The 25918-nt window shown below is 34.5% G+C and overlaps 1 protein-coding gene across 4 annotated transcripts in view; it reads left to right on the forward strand.

Annotated features, from left to right (window-relative positions):
• The window catches only part of Pde7a (phosphodiesterase 7A), a 105011-nt gene that overhangs the window by 46310 nt on the left and 32783 nt on the right, over positions 1-25918 (forward strand). For all 4 annotated transcript variants that reach the window (XR_012446325.1, XR_012446326.1, XM_074068593.1 and 1 more), the window contains exons 2-3: positions 5036-5096; positions 8590-8673. Coding sequence is in view for 2 of the 4 variants with exons in the window: in XM_074068593.1 (XP_073924694.1) it covers positions 5036-5096; positions 8590-8673 (145 nt within the window). In the remaining 2 variants the exon portion in view is untranslated. The remainder of the gene's footprint in view (positions 1-5035; positions 5097-8589; positions 8674-25918) is intronic.

Here is a 25918-nt window from a genome sequence, read left to right on the forward strand (position 1 = left end):
TTTTATGGTACATTCCTCAGAATCAAAGTAGTTTCCTTAGTGTCATGCCCTTAAAAAAGTTTTCATGATTAAAGAAGGTCAACTTTTAAGGCGATATAAACTAAAGGGTTTAGACTTTTGGGTATACATATTGTAAACATTCTCTGGGAGAAAAAGAATTTAATGCTTGTGCAATTATTAAGGATTTCTAAACAGCAATAAGCTTTTTAAAAATTAAAAACCACCTTGTCATGTTCTCTCTTGAGGGCTTACCCTAGCTATAAAATACTGACAAAAATGTCAGATCATGTATCTGTTGTTTTGAATTCTAAATATCAGGCTTGAGAAATGCTTGATAGAATGCTAGGTAGCCAATTGTCATCTAGACAAGAGTTAAAATTAAAATAAGAAATATTTAATATTATACTATGTCAAATTAGTCTGTGCTTGTGTAAAAATTATATCATTCACTGTGAAGCTTTTTTTCTTTATTAAGAAATTAGAGAGCATTAACTAACTTAAAATTTGTAAGTCCATCACTAAATTTGCTCAGCAACCCTTTGCTAAGCAACAGAAAGTTTCTATAAAGTTAATTTTTTCTTTTTTAAACAAGATTTTAGTTCCTGCTGTGTAATTGTTCACATTCAAACATAATGTGTTAAGCTTGCTTATTTTTTTGCTTAGACTTTTGTAAGTAAATATGATTAAAGAAATCTCTTCAAGAAACACAATACATTCAAATAAAAAATCCTTGTGTTTTAAAAGTTAAGAATTAATTCTGTTTAACTGACAGCTCTTGTTTTTTAAAGGATTGGCTTACCAGGTTATGGAATGAAGGTCAAGTTAATATTAATAGTTCATTAGTTGAATTATGAATGTTCTCAGAGACTTTACTTTTTAAATGGCCATCACAAAATTAATCTTTTTTTAAAAAAGAATGCTAATAATTAATTTAAAAAATTTAAAGGGAAGAATAGGAATTGGATCAGTGCCATATCTGAATGCTTTAGGCACTCGAACACAGCATGTTTTTGTAGCATATGTAAGGTGTATACATTCTGAAAAAGCTCATTTTGCTATATCAGAAAAACTGGGTTTGAGCTTTGACTGTGCTTCATCTATTGCTTACATGGTACTGTTCTTTATATCATTACCAAAAGTTTTAATTTTACATAATTGTGTTTAAGCCCTTTAATCATCAGTTTACTGATCTGCAAAATGGGCATAAAGAACACCTTATAGAGTTCGTGTGTGGGTTAAGTGAGATTTTGGAATGTCTTCTATTATTGCTTTTACCATGTAAAGGATATACACCTGCTTTTGTACTTTAGATCATCTAGTGGAAAACTTGAGCAAAATAAAAACAATGGCACTTTAAATGTCTTTGCTGGGTTTTAAAACATCCCTGTCTTTAAAAGTTAGGTATTAACTAACATTGGGAACTACTTTCACACCTGTTGTCATTTACCTTCATGTCAAATCGTTATGGAAGAATGATTCAGCCTGCTTCAAAGTGAGCAAGTGTCTTAGCAGGGCTCTCAGAACTCCTGTGTGAGAGTGGCAGTGGATTCTGTGGAACCTTACAGTTTAACTTGTTTATGCTGCGGCTGTCAGTTTCTGATTAGCTCAGCCTCGCCCATGTTTTGACCTATACTAGTTTGCCTTACAAGCTGTTCCCATGATGGCTAAATTAGAAGAGTCACGAGTAAAAGCCTCAGTTATTTCCATTCACTGGTGAGGTGAGGTGGATGGTAGCCCAGAGTGCTTTGTAACTGATGTGTGACACAGGACTTTGATGAAATTTATTATTTTTATTAAGAATAAAATTCTAGTATCTGTTTTATAAAATGATAATCTTTAAAGAAATATTTGTTAACTTTTTTTTTTTTTTTTTTTGCAGTTCTGGGCATTGAGCAGAGGGCCTCACACATGCTGGGCAAGCACTCTGCCACTTGAGTCATGCCCTTAGCTAACTCGTTTTTTTTTTCTTTTAAGCCCATAATTCTAACATGGAAGTAAAATTTTATTCCAATTCATAATTTTTAGTATATTTTTCCTAAATGAGTTATTTTGGATTACTTTGCCTAGATTGCTTAGTGAATTGACTTAATATACATTGTAATTTTAATCCATAAAGAATGATTTATCACTCGGGCTGTATTCATTGATAGATTCAGATGTATACTTTTAAAGCCCATTCTTTTAAAAAGTGTTTGTCTCATTTGATTTATTTAGTAAAAGCGATCCTTGTGGTTCACGTTAGCATTTAAACTAAATATTTATAGACCAAATATTGGTACACTAAATGTACATTAAATTAATATGTTATAATTAGAACAGCACAATTAACAGAACTTGAATATTATATACAACACACAATGTTAATACATACTTAAAAATTAAATTCTAAATTAAATTCTACCTTTTTGTCAAGTTCTAACTAAGGTAGGTCCAGCATTTTAATATCTAAATTAGTGCTTCTGTAAATGATTACCTTAAAAAAATAAATTTAGTATGACATAAAGGATAATTTAGGTTATGTTCATTACCCAGTTTTTGACATAGTACTATTTTATTTCACCGAGCGCTAATATTAGTCTTTAGCAATCCTTAATAAGTGAGGTGATAAATGAGATTTTTGCCCCTGTAATTAGTGGCTGTTTTAATAGATACCCTTCCCACATTTCAAAAAATATATATCAGTCACCTTCCTATACAAGACTATTAGAGAAAACAGTTTAAAATTTGTTTTAACAGGCTGTTTAACCAAGTTGTTGTTATATATTACCAATAACAGGTATTGGCCATAACAAGCTATTACATAACAACATTGTAGTTTCATTAATATGTTTTAGCTGATAGAAACATTTATTGCACCCTACTCCCTTTCCAGGCTGTGCTAACCGCTAGTGGGACAGTTTTAGTGGAGGGCCATAACCTAATAAAGTAAGCATTTAGGGAGGGGTTGGAACAGCAGCTGAGTGGTGCCTTTATCATCCAGTGATTGTGGTGGCTGTTTACTCCAGAATAAATCGTTCACCATGAAGCACTGCAGCAGCCTCCTTAGATAGTCCATTGTTGGCAGACGTGTTGAGCTCAATGCCAGAGGTGTATTCTATGGGATTTAGTCCCTTGGGACTTGAAATCATACTTTTCTTAGTAGTGTTTTTTGTTTTTGTTTTTTTTGGTATATGAATTTTACTTTTTATTAGTTTGCACATTGTACAGAATTCAAAAGGTATAAAGCTATACACTGAAAAGCCCCCCTTGTACCCTAGCCTTGTTTTCCCCAGCACCTTGGAGACAACCAGTGCTGATAATTTTTTTTCTTACTTTGTTTAATGTTTGTTCTCTATATTTCATGAACATTTTTTAGGATATATAAAATACATGAAATCGTAAGATTTTAATTATTTCTTTTTTGGTGGGACTAGGGTGTGAACTCAGGGCTTTGTGCTTGCAAAGCAGCCAGTCTACTACTTGAGCCATGCCACTGATATTTTTCTCTTAAATGATAAGCATTTAGGATATAACTTAAGGTTTTGTGGAATTGTTTTGTATACCAAATCTGAGTGAGGACTTTAAGTAAGTAAATTTTCTTTCTACTTATAATTTTAAAACTTGATTTTTTTCCCTTGAGGTTTGTAGATGTAGGTTGAGGGACTGTAAATCCCATTACTGAGTTTTATGAGGGAAGATCATTAATCTGATAAATAAAAAGTGATCTTGTGGCTTTAATGTTACTTTTGCTGATGAGGTTAAGTGTCTTTCCTCTGTATTTATTGGTTTGTTAATTATTAAATAATATTTCCTCTTCATATTTTAAGTCCTCTATTTGCCATATACAAAATTAAATTACTCTGTATTGTTAGATTTACTTACAGATTTTCTATTGACTATTTTCCCCATTTCTTTGCAGTGCTATACCTCCTCTATTTTTTTTTTTTTGGTGGTACTGGGGATTGAACCCAGGACATCACACATGCTAGACAAGTGTTCTACTACTTAAGTCACACCCAACACCATTTATTACTTCTTTTTAAGATTTTTAGGTGTGTTCATTAAACTTACTATTTTTGATGTGCTAGGCACTATTGTGAGTGTTTGGATTGGTTCTAGACCTGGAGATACAGCAGTGAATGAAGTCCTTTCCTCCAGAGCTTAGAATAGGAGATTTGCTTCATTTTACCTTCCAGATTTTGAAATGTATTCATTTATTTCAACTTATTAATTCTTTGCAGCAAGTATGTTTATTTATTTACCCGGTATTTATTTAGAGTTTATTAAATGATAGTAAGTCCTGCTTTGGGGACGAGGGGTGCTGTGTTGAGTAAGAGATAAGGTTCCTGCTCTATGGGGCTTTTATATTTAGTAAGAAGCAAATAAGGTAACATCAGCTAAGTGCCACACAGAAGACTGAGGTAAGGAACCCTGCAAGAAGGTGACTGTCTTGTGGCTTTAGATTTGGTAGTCACAATATGCCTATCTCAGTAGAAGACATTTCATCTAGGACCTGAGAGATAACAAAGGAATAGTGATTGCAGTGATCCATACAGGGAAACAGCAACTTAAAGGCCAGGCATTTGGCATAACTGAGAAAAGCAAGGAGACCAGCATGGCTGCATCATAGTGGTGAAGAGAGGGCAGATTGTGGAGGGCCAGCTTTGGAGTTTGGAATTTATTTCAAGTGCAGTAGGGAGCTAGTGGAGGATTTTTGAGTAGGAGATGATACACTCACTCTTGGTTCTATGTGAAGAGGGGACTAGGGGCTGGAAAACCAATGAATCATCCTTTTCCTCTCTTTTCTTTTTGATAACTCCTGTGACTTCTAAGTCAACTTGAATGGCATGTAATCCCATTTCAGTCCGTATCCACTTTTATGTAGTTCTTAGTCATAAGTATTTGTCTCTCCCCTAACAAAAGATTTCCAGAGAAGATGTAATACATAATTTGATTTTGCATGGTGCTTCTCACAAACAATAAATGTATGCTTGTTGAATTGAATTTTAAATCACATGTCATTGTCAGGTGTTAAAATGTGTGTATTTTTTCCTAGAGACGTGGAGCTATTTCCTATGACAGTTCTGATCAGACTGCATTGTACATTCGTATGCTAGGTAAGCACTACTTATTTTATGTCATTATCAGTTAATTTTGTTGTATTTTATTATTTGACGTTAAGGTATCTTTCATTAAGTAGCTCTCATCATTGAAGCAGAAATAATTTATTATATTGAAGTTTAGAGTCTGGAAACCAGTATTTAATGATATGAATAAAGCGAGGCATTTTATTTTTAAAATTTTATTAGCATATAATAGGTCTACAAGGGGACATTGTGATATTTACATATGTGCTTACAATATATCTTAGTTAGATTTACCCCCATCAATTGTTCTCCCTCTTTCTCCCTCCCCCTCTTCTCAGAACAATTTCAACATATTGTTCTGAGAATTCGTCTGTATTTATATATAGATAAAAATACATCCACTGTATTCATTCTCATTCCCCCTTTCCTTGTGCCCAGGCACCTTCCACTGGTACCCACCCTGGAAAAGACCTTCTGCCTTTCATTTTTTAATTTAAATGTATATTGATAGTCCAAGGGGGTTTTGCCTTGGTAATTCAGGCCTGTATATATCATGCTTTTATCAAATTAACCTCTCCTCCCCTGTTACTTACTCATTCTCTATCACCATGCTCCCCTAATATTCAATAACGTACAGTATAGTGCATTGTATTATAGTCATATACAGATGGGTTGTTTCAATATTTTTCATTCTCTCTCATTTTCTTTACCAAGAGAGGCATTTTAGATTTATAGACAATTGAGAAATCTCTAGTTTAATAACTGGGACACTGTCATTAGTAAAAAGTTTTAAATTGCCTCTTGAACATTCTTCATGGAAAATAGGTTTTTAAAAGTTGCTAAATACTAAAGAGATAAAAACTAACATGGATGAAGATGAGACCATAAAACACCTGATTATATAATCCTGTCACTAGAGGCATTTTGTTTTCAGCTGACTGGTGAGAAAGACCGTCTGTCATCTTCTAGTCCTGATGCTTTAAAATTTTATGTATTACTCAGTTTCACAGGTAAATGAATTCAGATATATGTATACTTTTTTCTCTCTCTTTGCCAGAATTACTCTGTCCACATTCACCATGATCCCTTGTATGCTAATTATTCTGTTGAACATGTACTGTTGAGGTTCCAATAGAAAAGTTTACTTTTGTTAGAGGAGTCTCCTGTGGCTTTTCTCTTCATGCTCAGAATTCCTCTCTCAACTTTGAGATACTGAGCCATTCTCATCTGGGTTTTTTTTCTTTTTTTTTTTAACTTCCTTCCCTAATTCCATTTAATACTCTTAAATCTAAGTGTTTCCCCAAGGTTCTGTTTTTACTGTTACTCCTTTTTTCCTTCTTTAATTTACCTTGTGAGTCTTACTCACCTCAATTCTGTTCTATCCTAGTACATATTTTTTCTTCTTGGATGTTCGGCTTTTTCTTCTTACCTGTGTCCCCACCCCCAAACATGTTCAGGATTCTACCCTTAAACCAGAGCTTTAGACACATATTTCTGTAGTTTTGTGGAACATCTCCACATGGGTGTGTTACAGATACCTCAAACTTAACATGTCTTTATATAAAATATATATATATATATATATATTTGTGTTCCCTAGCTGTTTGCTTTGCCATCTCAGTAGATATTTCTCCATTATCCCAGTTGTCAGGTCAAAAATTTGGAGTCATTCTTGACTTCTATTTCTGTTTCTTGTATATTCTATGTTTAATTCATAAGCAAATTCCAGTGCCAGACACTTTAAAAATACATATAGAATCTCACCACTTCAATTCTGGTACTACCCAATTTAGACCGTAGTTGCTGTGGTTGTTGTTTTATTGCTTTGTTTGTTATACTTCTTCTTCTGTTTTTTTGTTTTGTTTGGTTGTTGTTGTGGTTTTGAGAGAGAGTGTCTTGCTGTGTAGCCCAAGTCTTGAACTCACAATCATGCCTCAACCTCCTAAGTGCTAGAATTATAGGCCTGTGCCACCATGTCCAGCTTCCCAGCTGTACTTGTTCCTTAACAGTTCTTCCTGCACCCGCCTTCATGTCTCTATTCTATTCTAGTCTACACAGCCAGAGTAAACCTTTCCAAACATATGTGAAGTCATCTTACTTCTTTGATTAGAGCCTACAACGGTTTTCTAGAACCGCATCTAAAACTGTTATAATGGACACAAAGGCCCTACTGCCTTTCTGACCTCACTTCCCACTAGTTCTCTGATTTGCCTTACTTCTGCCATGCTGGCCTCCTTGTTTGTCTTTGAACATACCAAACATGCTATCTCAGGGTGATACGTGCTCTTCCTTATGCTTTGAAACCTCTTCCCCCGATAGCAATAAGGCTATCTTACTTCCCACATGTCCCTGCTCAGATGCCTCTATTCAGTGGGAAGTTTCTTGGTCACACTACTGAATCATCTTCCTCCATTCCTCCCTCTTGTTCCTCTTGCCTTACTTTAGCTTTCTCCATATATAACTTATCATCTTCCAAAGAATGAAATTATGTATTTGCTTTATTATTGTCTCCTTTCATGTGAAGATAAACTTCATGAAGACAGGGACTTGCTATATTTTGCTTACTGCTGTGTCCAATGCCTGACATATACAGTCGCTCAGTAAACCTTTGTTGCAATATGAAGGAATCGTCACATAAAAGAAGAGATCAGTCACTGGAATGGAGTCATGGTAGGGAAACAAAGAATAAGCAGGAGAGCCTTTCAGGCAAGAATAATTTGCAAGAGCACATGGATGGGGCTGAAGACTTGGGGTTGTAAAAATGTGGAGATTGTGAAAGTGTAATGAGAAAAGTACTGTATTTGGGACTCACAGGGTAGGTTTAATCCTGACTCATTTGCATGGAACATTTCTGCATTTTTATAAATAAAAACCAAAGTTTAATAACCAACTTTGGGTGTACCCACTGACAGTGAGAAGAGAGAAGACTGATCAAACACTTTTGGCAAATTCTGGAACATTTTCATTTACTACACATTTGTGAAATTGTAAATTTGAGGATAGCTATTGTATTTTTCACTTTTCATACCCCTTGTAGTTCATAGTATAGAACTAGGCATAAAGTGAACACTTAGTAAATACTTGCTTCTTGCTGTGACTTTTTTTTTTTCTGTTTTGTTCTGTTTCTTCCCCCTGAAGATTTTCTGTATGTTATAACATAAATTTTGTTTCTCAGTGACCTTTTTTTTATTCTAACTCCATGTGAATAATAAGATATTAGGTTGGATCATTATATACTTGAATCATCTTTTAGAAGGCTAACTTTAAAATATAAATTATGATTATTATTATTGTAGGGTAAATTTAACAACAACAAAAAAATCTTCCTTATCTAGCTTTACAACTCAGTTCTAAAAATTTAGGAACCATTCACATAAATCAGCCCTTAACTGTTTGTTCCATATGTGTTAGTGATAGGCCATTTCTTACGAGTATGTACTACATGAACCTCTTTTGCATATGGAGATTCTTCTTCACAAATAACAGCCTTCTAAACTTAGATTTTATTCTTGATTCTGTCTAGGAGATGTCCGCGTAAGAAGCCGAGCAGGATTTGAATCAGAAAGAAGGGGTTCACACCCATATATTGATTTCCGTATTTTTCACTGTAAGTATTGGCAGTCACAGTGTTTATCTTAGATCTTTAAAACTAAACTTTTGATCCTCATAAAATCATGTACTTTTCCCAGGGAAGAAGAATACAAGAAAAAAAGACTGTTATGTTTGGAATTTTTTAAAACATAAGGTCATAACTTATACTTTTAGAGAATGTTAATAAGTGTTTAGAGATAGAAAAGGAAGGTATTAAAATATTAAAGCTGGTATAGTTTTTCTTTTTTAGCACATTCTTCTTTAAAACAAATATTTTTTTGAAAAGTTGCTTTTATTACAAACAGTTTGCCTTCATGGCTTTTTACAAAATGTTTTTGTGCAGATGATAGTTTATAAAGGTATTTCAGAAGTTTAACCAGGTTTTATCTTTATGGTTTATTTGAAAATACACATGAGCCTCAAAGATGATGGTAGAATGTACATTTGAAAAACAAGTATTCTGTGTGGGACTAGCCTGTAACGGAAAGAGAAACAAACAAACAAAAAACCTCAGCACTTCTAAACCCCTTAGATTAAACATTGAACATTAAACATGTTTTTGAAGGAGTTCCACTATTGGTAACATTAGGTAAGGAGTTTGGATTAACACTGTAAGAAAAATGAGAAAAATTAGGGAAAATATAAAAGACACGCACTTAAATTTATGAGAATGCTAATACAACAAAGAAATGAGTCTGGCATTTCAGGTAACCTTTCCCCTGAAGAGCATGTGTTGGTTCTAAAAAAGGTGGATAAGAAAGTGAGCCGAGCTTTGGACAGACACTTAAGGCCAGAGAAACAAAAAACAGGTGTGTAAAGCCCACAAAGGTTGCAGGGGTGAGAGAGCATAGATACTGGTAAACCGTCTGTGTTTGGGTTGAAATCCCAAAGTACTATCGACAACTTAGAAATAGATTCCAGCTTTGAAATATCCCAAGCACTGATTACGTTAAGGTGACATATTAGTCATTCCTCAAGGTTGCTAGCTGTAAACACAGTCCTGAGAAGTAGCCTAGGTAAAGTTGGTCAGGGCTTTTTGTTCTTGGCACACCCAGTAAGAATGAGCAGAGACAATTGGGGCCTCTGTGGAAGATGACTTCTTCCAGTAGTAATAAGTGACTCCAAAACTTTTTGGCATGAAACAGCTACTTTTTTTATGCACATGATTTTGTGAACCAGGAATTCACTTATGGTATATCAGATTTGACTTGCCTATGCTGGATGATGTCTTGGTCTTTAATTTGGAGGGTTCAAACGGCTAGAGATGGCTGGGATGGCTACTCTGGGACTATGGTTCTGTCTCCTACAATCTCTTGGGCCTGGAACCCCTGAGATGGCTTTTGCACTCTTGTGTTTGGTGCTAGCACTATAAAGGCTGGGATTTATGAAGCTGGCCAGCGTTTCTCTTTCTGAGCGTTTCTGTTAGTCTCAGGACAGTTGGACTTCTTACATAGCAGCTGCCTCTCCCAGAGCAAGCATTTTGAGAGAGGAAGAACAGGAACTCTGAGTCTCTGAAGGTCTGGGCCTGCACCTTGGCACAGTATCACATTTCCATATTCTGTTGATCAGCTATATTACACAGTTTACTCAGACTTATGGGGGGGACGGGTTGCAGGTCATAATTATCACAGGGAGTAAGGCCAAAACATTTTTAATCTGGCATAAAGTGTATTGAAAAAGTAATTGGGGTCCTAGAAGGAGAGGGAAGGGAGAAGGTAGCAGAAGCAATCTTTGAAGAGATATGCTCAGAAATCTCTAGAACTAGATAAAAGACATAATGGCACAGATTTAAGAAGTATTATAAGTCTCAAGCCGAATAACATTAAAAGAAAATAATACCTCACTCACTGTACAGTAGTATAACTGAAAATCAATGTCAAAGAAAAAAATAGTAAAATCAGTAAGAGAGAAAAATACACTACCTGCAGAGGAAGCATGCAAAGGCAGAAATGGATTTTGTTTCATTTTCTTTTTTCTTTTTGGCCTACACACCTTGAGCTACTCTACCAGCCTTTTTTTTTGTGAAGGGTTTTTTCAAGATAGGGTCTCATGAACTGTTTGCCTGGGCTGCTTTGAACTGTGATCCTCCTGATCTCTGCCTCCTGAGTAGCTAGGATTGCACGTGTGAGCCACCAGCATCAGGCTCATTTTCTTCTCTTGTGCTGCTCCAACTGAGGCAGTAGTTCCAGGGGGAACATTGGTTTCAGAGACACCTTGGTCCTGGGTATCCTGGGAAAGAGCAATGCAAACACCAGTGGTTCTGGTGGGAGTCATGAGGTGGGGGCAGGATCTAGGCAGATGCTCTTTATTTTCAACAGAAACCAAGAAGGTAGATAAAGGAAATAGACAGGTATGATATACTTAAAAAAAAAAAAGTTAACTGTCAGCCTAATATTTCATCCACAAATAGAGGGAAAAACACACACATCATAATTTCCAACATAGTCTTGATGTGGGCCTAACATGAACAGAAAATTATAGCCAAATCACTTATGGATATAGCCAAAAAATCCTAAATAACAAATTACCAATTTAAAATCTGTAATATATTGGAAGACCAACATACTTTGACCAATTTTCTGTTTTTCTAGAAATGTAAGGTTGATTTAACATTGAAAAATCAATGTAATTCAGTACATTAATAGAGTAAAGGAGGAAAGTTATGAGTAGATCAATATACTAAATGCTGAAATGACAGAACTAAATGCCGTAAGACTAAATGCTAATAAAATTCAGCATTCATTCTTTATCAAATTCCAAACAAGGGGTGGGGGGATAAAAGAGAATGATGGAGGAAGTGAATTCAATTATGATATATTTGATATATTGTAAGAACTTTTGTAAATGCCACAATAATAAAGAAAAAAAATTCCAAACAAGATTATATAGAGATGGGAGATAGCCAAGATTAGGCAAGATAAGGAATAATAAGTAATTTGAAGAAAGGCTTCTACAAAACTTAACAAGCATATTTAATGGTGCAGTATTAAAACTTTCTAAGATGAGAAATTAATAATATCATTTATCACTTTTTCTATTCAATATTGTTTTGGTCATCTCAGCCAGTATAATAATGTAAGAAAAAGAAATAAAAAGTACAAGACTTAGAAAAGTGCCATTATTTGTGGGCACTATGGCTGTACACTTAGGAAAATTATTAGAATTACTCAGTGAGTTTAGCAAGTTTACAGGATACAAAGTCCGTTGTATTCCTATAAAGCAACAGTGAAAGGATTGAGATAGTATGTAACTTACATTTGCATCAAAAATATCAAATATATAGGGATAAATCTAATTAAAAATGAGTATGAGAATGAATATAGAATTTTTAAACTTGTTGAACTCACCATAAGAAGAGGACTAAGGTAGAAAGGAGAAAAATGAAGGGAATGAACCAATTCAGGATACAATACATACATACATGTAAGTGTCATAATGAAACTCCGTATTGATATCTTAAACAAAAATGTCTTTTTTTCTCAAAAACAGAGGACAGGAACATCCTGTCTGTTGGTACCAGTGGGAGGATATAAGGAAAGGGTGTAGAGGGTGAATATGGTAGAAATATTATATACTCATGTATGCAAATGGAAAAATGAGACCTGTTGAAGCTATTCTAAGAATGGGGGGAAGGGGATAAAGGAGAATGAGGGAGGGGTGAATTTAAGATATATTGTAAGTACTTTTGTAAATGTCACAATGTACCCCCAGTACAACAATAATATGATACTAAAAGAACTGAAAGAAGAAAATGCCCCCCCCAAAATTTTTTAAGTCAAGTCAGAACTACAAAAAAAAATTCTAGTTAATAAAAACTCACACATGCCAAAGTGTAGAGCATGTCATACAAAATCCCTCCCTGGGGAAAAGAAAGAGTAGATGTTATAGAGAACAATGTTTAATTATTGTTTTTAAAATACAGTTGACCAGAAAAAAATTTTTAATGTGTATGACTCTGGAGAAAACCATAAGATATAACAGAAAAGTGAAAGAAGACCTAACGGAGGTATATACCATTGCTCATAGATCGGAAGACTCACTATTTAAAGATGTTAGTTTTCCTCAAATTGATACAGTCTTAGTGAAATCAGAGTGAAAATCTCACCTTTTTAAATGGAATCAACAAGCTGATTCTAAAACTTATAAAGATTGAGAAATCCAATAGCTAAGACAATAGGAAAAAGAGAACCAAAAGTTACAGTATTTCCTTCTCCTAGATAACAAAACTTACAAACTATAAAAATTAAGTCAAGGTGATGTTTGTTCAAGCATTGACAAATAAAATAATGTCATTTTATAGAGTCGAGAAATACCCACACATATATGGTATTTGATTTGTGACAAATGTGTTAAATGCAGCTGGTGGAAGATAAATGATGCTAAGTCAAAAGTTGTCCATATGGGGAAAAATAAATCTTGACCCTTATTCAAATTTGCCAAATTATGGGTTAATTTTGCCAAATTATGCTGATAAATCAGATAAGATGATGAATGAGTATTGATTTAACTATGTTGATAGAGGAAGCATGAGGTGAGAGGGTGTTTAAGGAAGATAGGAATTAGATATAGGAAATGGGGACAAGTTTTTTAGAGAGTTTTGCTGCAAGGAAAAAGAACTCTCAAAGGAAGTAAAATCACTGAAGTTAGAAATTAACAGCAAAGCTAGAAAATACTTAGGCTATATATAAAAAACTATGAAATTTAGCTAAAGCAGTGTTTACAGGAAAATTCATAACCTTAAAATATTTATATTCATAAATAAGAATGAAATAAGTCAAATAAGTAGTACAATCAAGAAGTTCGAAAAGTATATCTAAGAAAAAGTGAAAAAGATAATAGCAGAAATTTATGAATTAGGAAACTAAAATAAAAATAGCACTGTTGAATAAACTGAAAGTTGATTATTAATAAATAGCTAGCTTAAGAAGGGATTAAATGAAGCTAAGATGCATACTCAAAAAATAAGTAAGAAAGCCCTCAAGGCTATGTAGTTTTTTTAGAGACTAAATATAATTATGCTTTTTCTTTATGCTAATGTTGCTATTTACATTTAATTCTTTAACTGATTTCCTTACGACCTACCCATCAATTTAAACTTTTCAGTAACTCATGCAGTCACATGTACCAAAATTCAAAAGGTCTAGAACAAAAAGTTTCTTTTCCCTTCCATTTGGTCAAGCTATTCAGTTTCTCTCCTAAAAACACCAGTGTTACCATTTTTCCTATATTGTTACAGAAAAACTCTACATAGGACTCATCCTTGCTTCCTTCACTTAGTGTAGAGTACTATTTTATGTTGTTGGAATTCCCTTTAATACACATAACTTGTGTGTATGGTACTGAGGATTGAGCCTACGGCCTCACAGTTGCTATGCAACTTTTTTGTTTTTGAGATAGGGTCTTGCTAATTTTGCTGAGGCTGACCTTGAAGAACTCATGGTCTTCCTGCTTCCACTTTTGTAGTAGCTGGGATTAAAGGCATGTGCCACCACACCTGGGTATTAATAACTTTAAGAGACTTTTAAAAAAATGTATTGGCATTTACAGTGAGAGTCTTATATTTGATTCTAAAACGTTGTACTTGCTTTATAAAATTACTTTAAATAGTCCTTTTTGTTATCTGAAAGTTGAAAGAGCTCTAAATCTACCAGTCTTTTAAAGATCTTGATGAATTTGCTATAAAAACTTGTGACAGAGGCTTGCAGAATGGTAACTCTTAGCAGCTTTCTCTGACATGTTAGTTTTCAGAATTCCTCTCCAATATACCCCTGGTTCTTACTAAATTTAGTAAAATATGGGATTTGGAAAATAATATTGTTATGAGATGTTAAAAGTTTTAAAGAGGACAAAAGAGAGCGTTTTGGTGGATAGAAATGTTAGAAATGATTAAATTATTGAAAATATCTTGAATAAAATAAAAGCAGTATGTATACCTTCTAAATCAGGAGCAAATAATACAGAATCTAGAGGACAAGACAAGAGAAGTAAGAGTAAACATACTGATAATAAAGATAAATGGGTTAAAATATCCTTTTAGGAGATACAGATACTCAGATTAGAAAATAAATGAAACATAATGACAGAGAGGTTCAAAATAATGTGTAGTATGGTATCTTAGAACAGTGAAGGTGGCCCAGATTTAGGAGCAGCTCTTCGTTCTATCAATCTCATTGTGCTGTTAATAAAATGTGACAAATATCTAAGACTTTAGGTTGTAGCTAGAAATTGCTGCTATAGGCTATAGAATTAGTTCAGTTACTATAAACAAGAATATCTCTGTTTCTCCAAAATGATAACTTGGAGGGGATCCTTTATAGAGAAAAAATGAATTATTCTTTCCTACTTGTGCAGCAGGTTCTGCTTATCACACTGCTCAGAATTCCTTAAATTTTCATCTAGTGTGTTTTGTAAATGTGATCTAACCAGGGAACAAGCCTGTGCTCCTGCTATGACTGAAACTTGCCAGCCATCTTCAAGCTGCCTCTCATGCCAACTTCTCTGACCTTCATACAGGTTTGCCGGAACTTGTTCTCTGCAAGAGTTAGCTTATAAAGGTTTTTCTTAATTTGACCTAGATTTGAATTTATGCACTGTCAAGTCTGAGTTGCTGCAGACTTCATGACCAGCTGTGAATCTCAAGGTGGATTATTTCACTTCCTCCTCACACCAGTTAAAGACTTACACAGTTTATTTTTGTGGAGGCAAAGTTATTCTCCTGTATCTCTGCTTCCACGTGAATTGTTCACGGATTAGTACACATACCAATTCACCTCCTCTATTCTTGGCAAAGGACTCTATAATGAGGCAACTCTGCAAGATGGGTTTAAACCTTCCAAGAAACTGAAGCATTGAAAATTATATATGTATATAATTTAAAATAATACTATTTTTCACAGGAAACAAAAACTTACATTCATGCAGAAATAAAATTAGTTTCTAGATGTTCTTATTACAGAATTCTGGATATAGATGTATTACATTATCTGTTTCTGTTCTTTCATTGCTTAAATCCAGTCTGTCATTAAATCCATGTGTGTTTAGCATTCTGAAATAGCTGCCCTATCTTCCTTGATCTAGACCTTTACTGTCACACTGCCTGGAATTATTCTGGTATTCTCCTAGCCATTGTCTTTAGGATTTCTGATCCTGTTCCATCCTCTACTCTGCACTCGGAGTCAGGTCTTTCTCAAGCGGGGAAGGATTAAAATATAGGGAAAAATGCATACCAACAGGTTAAAGACATATAGTATGTTATTAGTATTATATTTATTAAAACTATTATTTTCCTATAATTTTGTATTACATGTGCTGTGTTTATGAGATGTTGCTGATTTGTTTTTAGGTGCTGGGGTACTTTTAACTTATTTCTGTATTATGATTTTCTCCATGTTGAACATAGTAATCCTGTTTACTAAATTTACCTGGAAATCACACACACACATACACACACACTTCATTATAAACAATGTTTGGGTTTACGTTGTGAGGATGCATTCTCCTGTGAGCCAGCTGGATTCAAGATAGCTTGTCAGTTAGGGACCAATTGCAAGCTCCAAAGCTAACAAAACCCTCAACAATAATTTTATTATGCAGATAGCATAATATCTGCATAATTCTACATGTTCTGCCATGAGTTTTTGTGGTTTGAGTTGTCTTTTATCATAATCCTTATTCTCTGAAGGTCTATAAATTTATCTTCCCAATAGGATTTGCCATAGGCCTTATTATCCAGCACAGTTTGACCTTCAGGAGTCTTTCTAAAAGGGAGTAAAAAGCAAAAGAAGGAAATAAGTTGAATGCAGCACACAAGAAATAATCCATCTTACTACTAAACAGACAAATTTAGCCAGGTAAACAAATGATCAGCTAAGATGCAGGTGGTAGAGATTCAGATTGTTACAGACCCAGAGGGCAGTTTGGCAGTATGCATCAAGATCTTTAAACATTCTTTTTCTCTTAGATTTCTCCAGAAGTATATGCAAAGGGAATAATCATAGGTAAAATTTAAAGTATAGGCAAAGGTATTCACATTAGCCTTACCTATCACAGAAACATGTGTTAGACTGTGGTGTTACTCATTGAAGTGTTTAGGAATAAAAGTATGCCAAGCTTGGTGCTGCCAATGGACAAATTGGTTTCTGACAAACATTTAAATTAAAAATGTTGGCCCAAACAATGTGTGCACATGTGAATAAATGAATTAAAAAACAATTTTTTTTAAATGTTGGCATTAATACTTCCCTAAGACCCACAGGGAAATGTCTTCAGCTTTCATACCATTTTAAAAAGACCCCTAGCCCTCTGACCTGCCCTGTCTCTGGACACAGAGTTCTTATCCTCCTACATTTAATAAACTTGTTCTTGATAACCTTTAATAAGATTGAGGCATCTAATAATGACGAACAATCTGCAGACTAACAAATTGGGAGGAATAGGTGATAGGGAAGAAAGAAAGGGTGAGAAAGAAGAGTTGACTAGAGAAAGTAAGCTGTTCTGTGCTGTGCTGAGCTGACAAGAGAGGAGTTTATGTGGGATCCTTTGCTCCTGCACTGCTGTTCCTCACTGTGACAGCTTCCCTTTCACGGGGCTTTCTCAGGTTTCAGCTTTCACACAGTCCTAGAGAGATAACTAAGAGACTCTTTCATTTCTGTTTTTCTCTTTTGAACAAATGAATTACATTCAGTAGGCTGAAGTAAAAGCACCAAATATTCCTGCAATGATTTTTTTTTCCTCTGTTCAACTGGCCCTATAACTGGTCTCTTGAAATAAATTATTTTGAGTCTTAATTGGACATGATAAAATGAATTTCATGTTGATTTGTCAAAAATTAATCTCTTGTTTCCTCTAAATTTAGTAATTCTTCTTTTAGTTACATATTTTCCCTAGCTGATATAATAACAAATACTAATATCTTTAAACATAAAAGAATTATTGTAATCCCACTCCACATGCCCACTTAGAAAGAGATTCTGGCATGCTTATTTAGTAGGAGTGGAAGTTGTCAGCTTGACAGTTCTCTTCATGGGATTTGCCAAAGCCCATTGACGTCACCAGGCCAGAGAGCAGGTGACAAGATGCCAGCATCTGACAAGATGTAATACAGGGAATGTATTTCTTTATAGTTTTTTCATGTCCACACAAATGCAGTTTTCTCCATTTTCTTTTATTCTTGGCATACAGTAATGTTCCTGTCCATGTAAATGTGTTTTTCCCATTAGCTTGAGCTCTTATTTTAGCATTGTATTCCACACCATATTAGGGAAGGAGGGAACCTTTCAGAATATTTACATTGGAGCCTAAAAACTCTTATATATAGGCTTTTAGTTTTATTTATCCATTTATTCCTGTCTCTGGTGGCTTCTGGTTCATAATAGAGATTGAATTTTTTTTTTATTTCATTGGATTGACTAAAGCTGTCTTTCTTCTACCAGTTAGATTTTATAGGATTCTATTTGTAGTCCTCTATGTATAACCTATGTTAGCTCTTAACCTAATTCAGGCTGGTTGCTACCTTTCTTTTGAGTCAAGCATCTCGTTATCTTCACTACAGTGACTGAAAATATAAAATATTCTCCCTAAATTTTCCCATGGTTCCTCACACTTGTTTGGTTTGGGGTTGATTTCTATCTTCCTAACAGGGCTGTGTTAGACTTGGATTGTTTGTTTTATAGTAAGTTACGTGATGTAAAAGAACATCCATTTTTGTGTGTATCTTTAGCTTTAAAGCTTCTATCATATTGGTTTTATTGTCTTATATTACCTCAGTCTTTAATAGTAGCCCCTGTACAAGGGTACCTTCTAGTATGTTTAGAAGCTATTAGTGCTTTCCTTCTTCATTTTTGGCATAAAAGTTGTTTGCATGGCATTTCCTTCAGCCGTGCACTTTTCTTTGTTTTTAGTATGTTTTTCTCTTTAGTACTGTGCTGCCTGGTCATTACTTTTCTATTCTCAAGTATACTTTGTTTCAATGATTACTTGTTTGGTGTACCAAAGTGGCTTTCCATCATTTGTAATTTATTATCTTTGTAATCTTTCAAACTCTAGCATACCAACTTGTACTTATAGCTGTAGTGTTACAGATGAAGGCCATTTTGTCTAGAGTTTCTATTAAGTTACTTTGTTTCCAGTCATTTGTTTTTAAATCATATGTGATTGTTTCAAAGACAACATTCCCTTAATCAAGTTCCTGGCGCTATCTCTGGAAACAATAATCCCTTGTCCTTTTTTTTTTCCCTATCTTTTCTGTGTCCCATGTTCCTATCTCCTGACTGGGACAATCCCCTTACCACATGATGCTTGTTGATTGACACTGCTGTACTGAATTGCATTAGGAAACAGCTATAATATGTGTTTTTTTAAGAATTTAATCTAGTTTCCAGGTAATTCTGAAATGCCTACATTTGAGAACCACTGAATTTTGTTTCTTCTTTGTCCAAAGTCAGAAGAACAGAATGTTCTAGATATCTTTCATAACTTCACAGCATAAATTAAGGAACTAATATAAATTGGTCCTTACTACAGTATACCTACACGTGTATACATTTGGGCCACTTCTGCCCTCACCCCCTTTCCAGGCAGAACCTGTTCCGCCCTCTGTTCTCTGAATTTTTTGAAAAGAAAACATAAGAGATAATAAGAAAAACATAGCATTTTTGCTAGCTTGAGATAAAGATAGCTATACAGAGAGATTCCTAGCATTGCTTCCATGCACATGTGTATTGCAACCCACATTGGATCATTTCTACCAGACCTCTTCACTACTTCCCGGTCACTTTCACATAGTGGCCTCTTGCCAGTTTAAGATTACTTTAAGCTGCTCCTCTACAGTGAGCACATCAACCACATTCAAGTTCCATTCTCTTTTGCTATTTTCCCGTGCATGGTCTCCCCTTAGTGTGTGACCCATGTCCAGTAATATTTCTGCATTTGTTTTAGGTCTAGAATCCACATATGAGGGAGAACATATGATTTTGGCCTTCTGAGCCTGACTAACTTCGCTTAAGATGATGTTCTCCAGTTCCATCCATTTACTTGCGAATGAAATTCGTTTGTGTATAAATACCACTTGTCAGTAGTGGGGCATCGTGGCTGTTTCCATAACTTGGCTGTTGTGAATAGTGCTGCAATAAACATGGGTGTGCAGGTGCCTTTGTAATAACCTGAGTCACATTCCTTCAGGTATATCCCTAGGAGTGGTTTTGCTGGATCACATGGCAGATCTATATAATTTATCCTTTTTTTTTTTTTTTTTTTTGTGGAACTGGGGTTTGAACTCAAGACTTAACACTTGCAAAGCAGGTGCTCTACCTCTTGAGCCACACCTCCAGTCCCTTAATAAAGTTTAATGGTAGTCTAAATCAACTTGTACTCTGGAAGATTGGTGAAGTTGGAAGTTCAATTTAAGGCTTTAATTTGAATGTTATGTCTTGAAGTAAGTGGTTCATTAAGGCCTTGTGTACCTTCTTTTCCTTCCTTCTTTTTTGGCTCACTAATAAGAGAAATAAGAATCTAATGAGTACTTACTCTTTAAAGTTCAAGGCCTGAGTATAACCATAAGAGAGATCTAAACACCATACATCCCAACTCCAAAGAATGAAAATGCCTCATTTACAGCAATGAGAGTAATCTTTTTTAGAGAGTTATAGATCTCTTACTTCATTAAATCTTATTAAAGCATTGAATCCTGTTAACTGATGTTACAAGAATTACTTATTTTATTCTCATTAATATTGAATTAATTTTAGATTATGAATAGCTCATTTTATTTGTAATAAAGTTTGTACTGTATTCATTTTAAAACAATGAGACTGCTTATTTTGAAATCTTTTAAATGTGTGCAGTTATTTCTGCAGTATTTAGGTAAGCAGTGGTTTTCAGGATGATGTTACGTAGTTACGAAAAATAAATCTGGTTTTGTTAAAGTAAACACTATGAAGTTATGTGGCCAAAAATATTTGACATTTATAATAACTATATTCATTGAGTGCTTGTTTCTTTGCCAAAAATGTGCAAAGACACATTGTATATATTATATCAAATCTTTATAGCAGTCCTCTGAGGTCTGTTTTACAGATGAAGAAATTGAGGATCAATCAGAGGTTTAAAACAATTTATTTAATGTTACAAAAGTAGTGACAGAACTCGAATTCAAGCTCAGATGTGTCTTTATCCACTCTGCCGTACTGTCTCTCCATACAACCATGCATGCTAAATATAAAAATTGCTCTAAGAAAACTTGTCTCATAGATAAATTACTCATTACTAACAATAGGCTTTGTATCTTTTTGAGGGAAACTAAGAGAATTAAAAAAGAATATAGAATGTGTTCAGATTTTTTTATTCTGTCACCATTCAACAAGAACTTACTCTAGAGTTAAAACTTGATAGCACTGAAGTTTTTAAAAATGAAAAAATTTAAAGCAGTAACCTCTAACAGTAACTCATGATCATGTTTCTGAGTTTTATGGCCTTATGGTAGCAGACTTAGTGACTGGAGGGCTCCCTCTTCTGGACCATTAAAATAAATAAGTGGTCAAGTCTCAAGAACCAAGACTATTTTGTCCAATAACTGAACATCTGTGACATGTTTGGCATACAGTTTGGATGATAAAATCTGTAAGAGAGTTAGGAGTAGAACTGTTCAAGATATGTTGATCCTCTAGTCCTTTTGTTTTCTTCACATAAGGTTGTGTTTCCTGTCCACTTTCTCATATGAATAAGGAAAAAGAAGAGCAACCCCCCACACCTGTTAAATTCATCTGTTGTCTTACATTTCACATTTTGGCTTAGAGAAGCTAAGAATGACTGGACAAATGCCCTTGTTCATTAAGTAATGATGTTCATTTAGTTTTGGCAGAGGCCGATTAGTTGTTCCTGGTCACATACTGAGGTAATGTGATATTTTAGAAGAGAACCAGCAAAGCCAAATGCTCTTTAATAGTAACTTGATTAATTCACTGATCCCTCTGGCTTTCTAAGCTGGATTGGAATGTAGGTAACCATGTAAACTAGAACAAGCCTGGGACTTAAAAATAAATAGTCCTAGCTTGATGGAAGCTGAGCTTTAATAAAGACAAGTTTAATCTGTTGTGTATTATACTGTGAAGTAATAAATTGGCTCATGTTACAGAGTGAGCTCATGAGAATATTGGTAATAGGGTCACATTTTTTTATAATTTGGCCACAATTACTGCTTTTTAGTAATTAACGGAATGAAAGGGTACTACATTCTAATAGTTACTCTTTCTTGTTGTATTTCCTAAATGATACTAATAATTCATCTTAATGTCCTTTCCCTTTGTAATGGCCTCTATTTGCTTATTTCACTCAGGTTGACAGAGTGAACCTCTAATCAAGTTGACAGAAAAGCTGGGTGAAGCTTTCCCAACTTTGCCCTTCTTTGTTGCCCCAGAAGATGTGTCTATAGGAGTTTTCAATATAAGGATTTTACTTCTAATAAATAATAATAAATAATAAATAATAGTATGTCTGTGTGTTGGAGGTCTAGGGGGAGGGAGCAAACATGAGGAAACTAAAAATTTCCAGAAACCTTACAATGATCTCATGATGTTTTATTCTTGATTTATAGTCCCTAATCCCTTTATTAGGTCATGTTTTGGAAGCTGTTATAAGACAGTTCTGGAAACTTCTCCACATTTCTTTTAAGAAACTCATCTTCCAGTTTGGCCTATACTCTGCTTTATTTTATTTATCTATTTATTTATTTGGTACTGAGGATTGACTGTAGGACCAGAGACATACATGCTAGATAAGCATTGTATTACTCGAATGGCATGTATTTTAGACAGTATTGAATAATCAGTTAGTATGTATTCAAGGACTTTGTTATGAGGATGTTTATTACAGAATTGTTTGTAAGAAAAATAGAAATTAGAATCAGTTTAATAGAAAAACAGATTGAATTATGGCAATTTCATACTTTAGAATAATATGGCTTGTAAAAATGAGGTCACAAAGAAGGCCTATCAGCATGAACAGATATCCATGAACTATTTAAGTTTTTAAAAAGCATACTGTAAACTTCCCTTGGATGAAAAAAAAAATTTGTACATATAGAAGATTATTAAGAGAAAAATATCTAGGATGGTAGAGTGTCAACAATCGTTGTCTCTGGACCATTATGTCCTCCCATGCAACTTTGCCCATTCTCAAACTTGGGCCAAGCAGAAGAGAGGGTTTGGGGTGGCTAATTCCAGAAAGGACCAAGAAAAAACACACCATTTGAAGAAAAGGGATGAGTGTCATTCAAGATGATGGAGTAAGAAGCTACAGGAAGTGATCTCTCTGCTAAATAACTACACTTTTAGGGAAAAAATGACCAAAATAAATGATTTCAGGACTCTAGGCCCTAATTGGACAATTACAACCACCAGTACTTCATGAAGGGCAAGGGTGCTGGTTTGGGGTAACAGGACTCTGAGTTGAGAACCAGTGACCATCCCCATGGCCTATCAGGATAGTGGTCCACATACCTGGAGAATCTGTCTGTACTAGGTTGGGCAGTGGGGACTTTATTCTCCATAAGTTTGGAGATGCATGTTTTAGGCAGGCTGGTAGATCCCTAAGAGACTGGTACAGATGTTTTCCTTGGATTTACCCTCTTGGTTGTAGCAGCTTCCCACAATAGCACCTATCAGGAGATTTAAAGAGACATTTTCTCTCCCCACCTATTCCCCTTCTTTTAAAGTCTGACATTTAAGGAAATCTGTGTCAGGTCACTCGGTGACTATAGAAATAATGAAAGAGAAATGTCAGCAGTCGCACATACGGAGGTGACAAAGGCAAATAGACAAGCAAAGGCAAAAATCATTTGGAAAAGTCATAAAATGGATGACTCTGGCCAACAACAAGCAAAAATAAAAGAATCCCAGAGGAGTGAAAGTAGATTTCCAGAACTGCCCCAGTATAAAACTCAGAATACCTAGTTCTCAGAGAAAAAATTAAAAGTTAAAAAACCCTACAAAACGTACATGGAAACCATTGCAGAGGAAACCCATGCATTATAATTACTAGCAGACATGTTAAATTATCTTAAAAGCGCTTAGTAAGCTAAATGAAAACGTGGACAAAGAACTAAAAGAAATTAGAAAAACAATGTATGAACAAAGTGAGAATCTCATTAAATTATAAAAAGAATCAAATTCTGGAACTGAAAGGTATAATAACTGAAATAAAAAACATACTAGAGGTGTTCAGCAGCAGATTTGAATAGGCAGAAGAAAGGATGAGTGAACCTGAAAGTAAGACAAGTGAAATTACCCATTCTGAGAGGTAGAAAGAAAAAAGAAGGAAAGGGAACAAAGCCTGTGATGTTGGAAGAGTACAATCATTAGGGTCCCAGAAGGAAAGGGGCAGAAAAAAAATAAATTTGAAGAAATAAAACTCCCAAGCCTGATGAAAGACGTGAATATACATGTCTTAGAAGTTCACTGAACTCACCTAGTGTGCATGTGTGCACACTGAGAAACATTACAGTCAGATTATTGGGGCCGAGACAGTAAGAGAGAATTCTGATCTTCATAAGATCAATAGCTGATTTCTCATGAGAAACTTGAAGGTCCAAAACCTGCATGATGACATATTAAGAATCTTAAAAACCAAAACTGTTAACAAATAATTCTACATCTAGTAAAACTATCTTTTAAGAATGGAGGACAGATTAACAAAATTCCAGACAAAACAAAAGGTAAAGGAGCTCATTACCAAAAGACCTGTCCCACCAGAAATGCTAAAGTAAATCCTTTAGGTCTGAATGAAAGGACTCTAGGCAATTACCCAAAGCCATGAAAATAAACAACAACAACAACAAAAAATGGTAAATCTAACTACATGGGTAAAGATTTTTTAAAAGCCACTATTACTGTACTTTTGGTTTGTAACTCCTTTGTTTCATTTGTGATTTAAAAGGCAAATATAACAATTTAAAGTCTGTGTTAATGGGTACACAGTGTATAAATATGCAAACTGTAACAGTGACAGTATAAAGGAAAATGATGGAGATTACAAGAACAGAGCACTTATATGCCATCAGAACTACATATTATTTGCACTAGGTCATTCTAAATTTAAGATGTTAAATAGCAACCACTAAGAAAATAACATCAATAAAATAAAATGCAGAACAGGATAGAGGGAGGAATCAAAGTGGTACACCTAAAATTTTTTTAACTCAGTAATGGAGGAATTAAGGAACAAGAAACAGAAGATATATGAAAAACATGGCAAACCTTGCAAAAGTCTTTAATTCTGCTAAATATGAATGGATTACATTTTTCTCTTTAATGGCAAGGATTGACAGATTGGATTCAGAAATACAGACTCCTTTGGTTTGAATGTGTCCCCTAAAGTTCATGTGTTACAAACTTAATCCTCAAGCAACAGTGTTAATAAAAGGAACCTTTAAGAGGTGATTAGGTTATGATGGCTCTGTCCTCATGAGTAGATTAATACTGTTACTGTAATAGCAGATTATTTATCATGGGAGTTAGGTGTGCTTCCCAGGGAAATTAATACCTGAGTCAAGGCTAGAGAGAACTAGAACCTGGAACCTGGAACCTTCGCTTCCAGGCAAAAGGGGTGGAGTTCCTATTGAGATGATATGGAATCACTGAATGCCTTTATTTAGAGCAACCTGAGTAGATTTGGAACTTAGGAAATATACCTCTAAGCAATGGGATCAACTTCAGTTTTATTATCATCTGATCACTACCACTTATTTAATACCTGCTTTGTATCTCATTCATGTTATAAATTACCTAATTTAATACACTAGCCTTTGAATTAGATATTATCACCATTATTTTATAGATAAGGAAACACAGGGTAGGAAAGGTTAATAGAAGAAGAATGGACACATGCAAGAGAGAAAGAGCTTGATAACCCAATAATCCCATTGGGTGGTACTAAAGGAAGTTAAAAAGAGAGAGAGGTGATGATTTATTGATTCTAGGTCTTAATTTTCATGGCTTTTATGTTGTGAACATTTTACTGAATTTAGTTTGATTCTAAAATTTAAGCATAGCATATTTTTTATGAGATAGCTTTTATACCTACCTCTATTATATTTCCTTTGATGCTAAAAGAAACTTTGGTTTATTCTAACCCTAAAGGGGAAAAAAAAAATCGTTGTGTTAGACTCCTTGAAGGAGAAATACCAGTCTCCAGTGTAGAACATCTTTTTTCACGTAGAGTTCTTTACCTTACAGAATGTTTATTCCTATCCTCTTGAACTTTTATAGGAT

The sequence above is a fragment of the Castor canadensis genome, chromosome 3 (assembly GCF_047511655.1).
Source record: "Castor canadensis chromosome 3, mCasCan1.hap1v2, whole genome shotgun sequence".
Taxonomy (NCBI): Eukaryota; Metazoa; Chordata; class Mammalia; order Rodentia; family Castoridae; genus Castor; species Castor canadensis.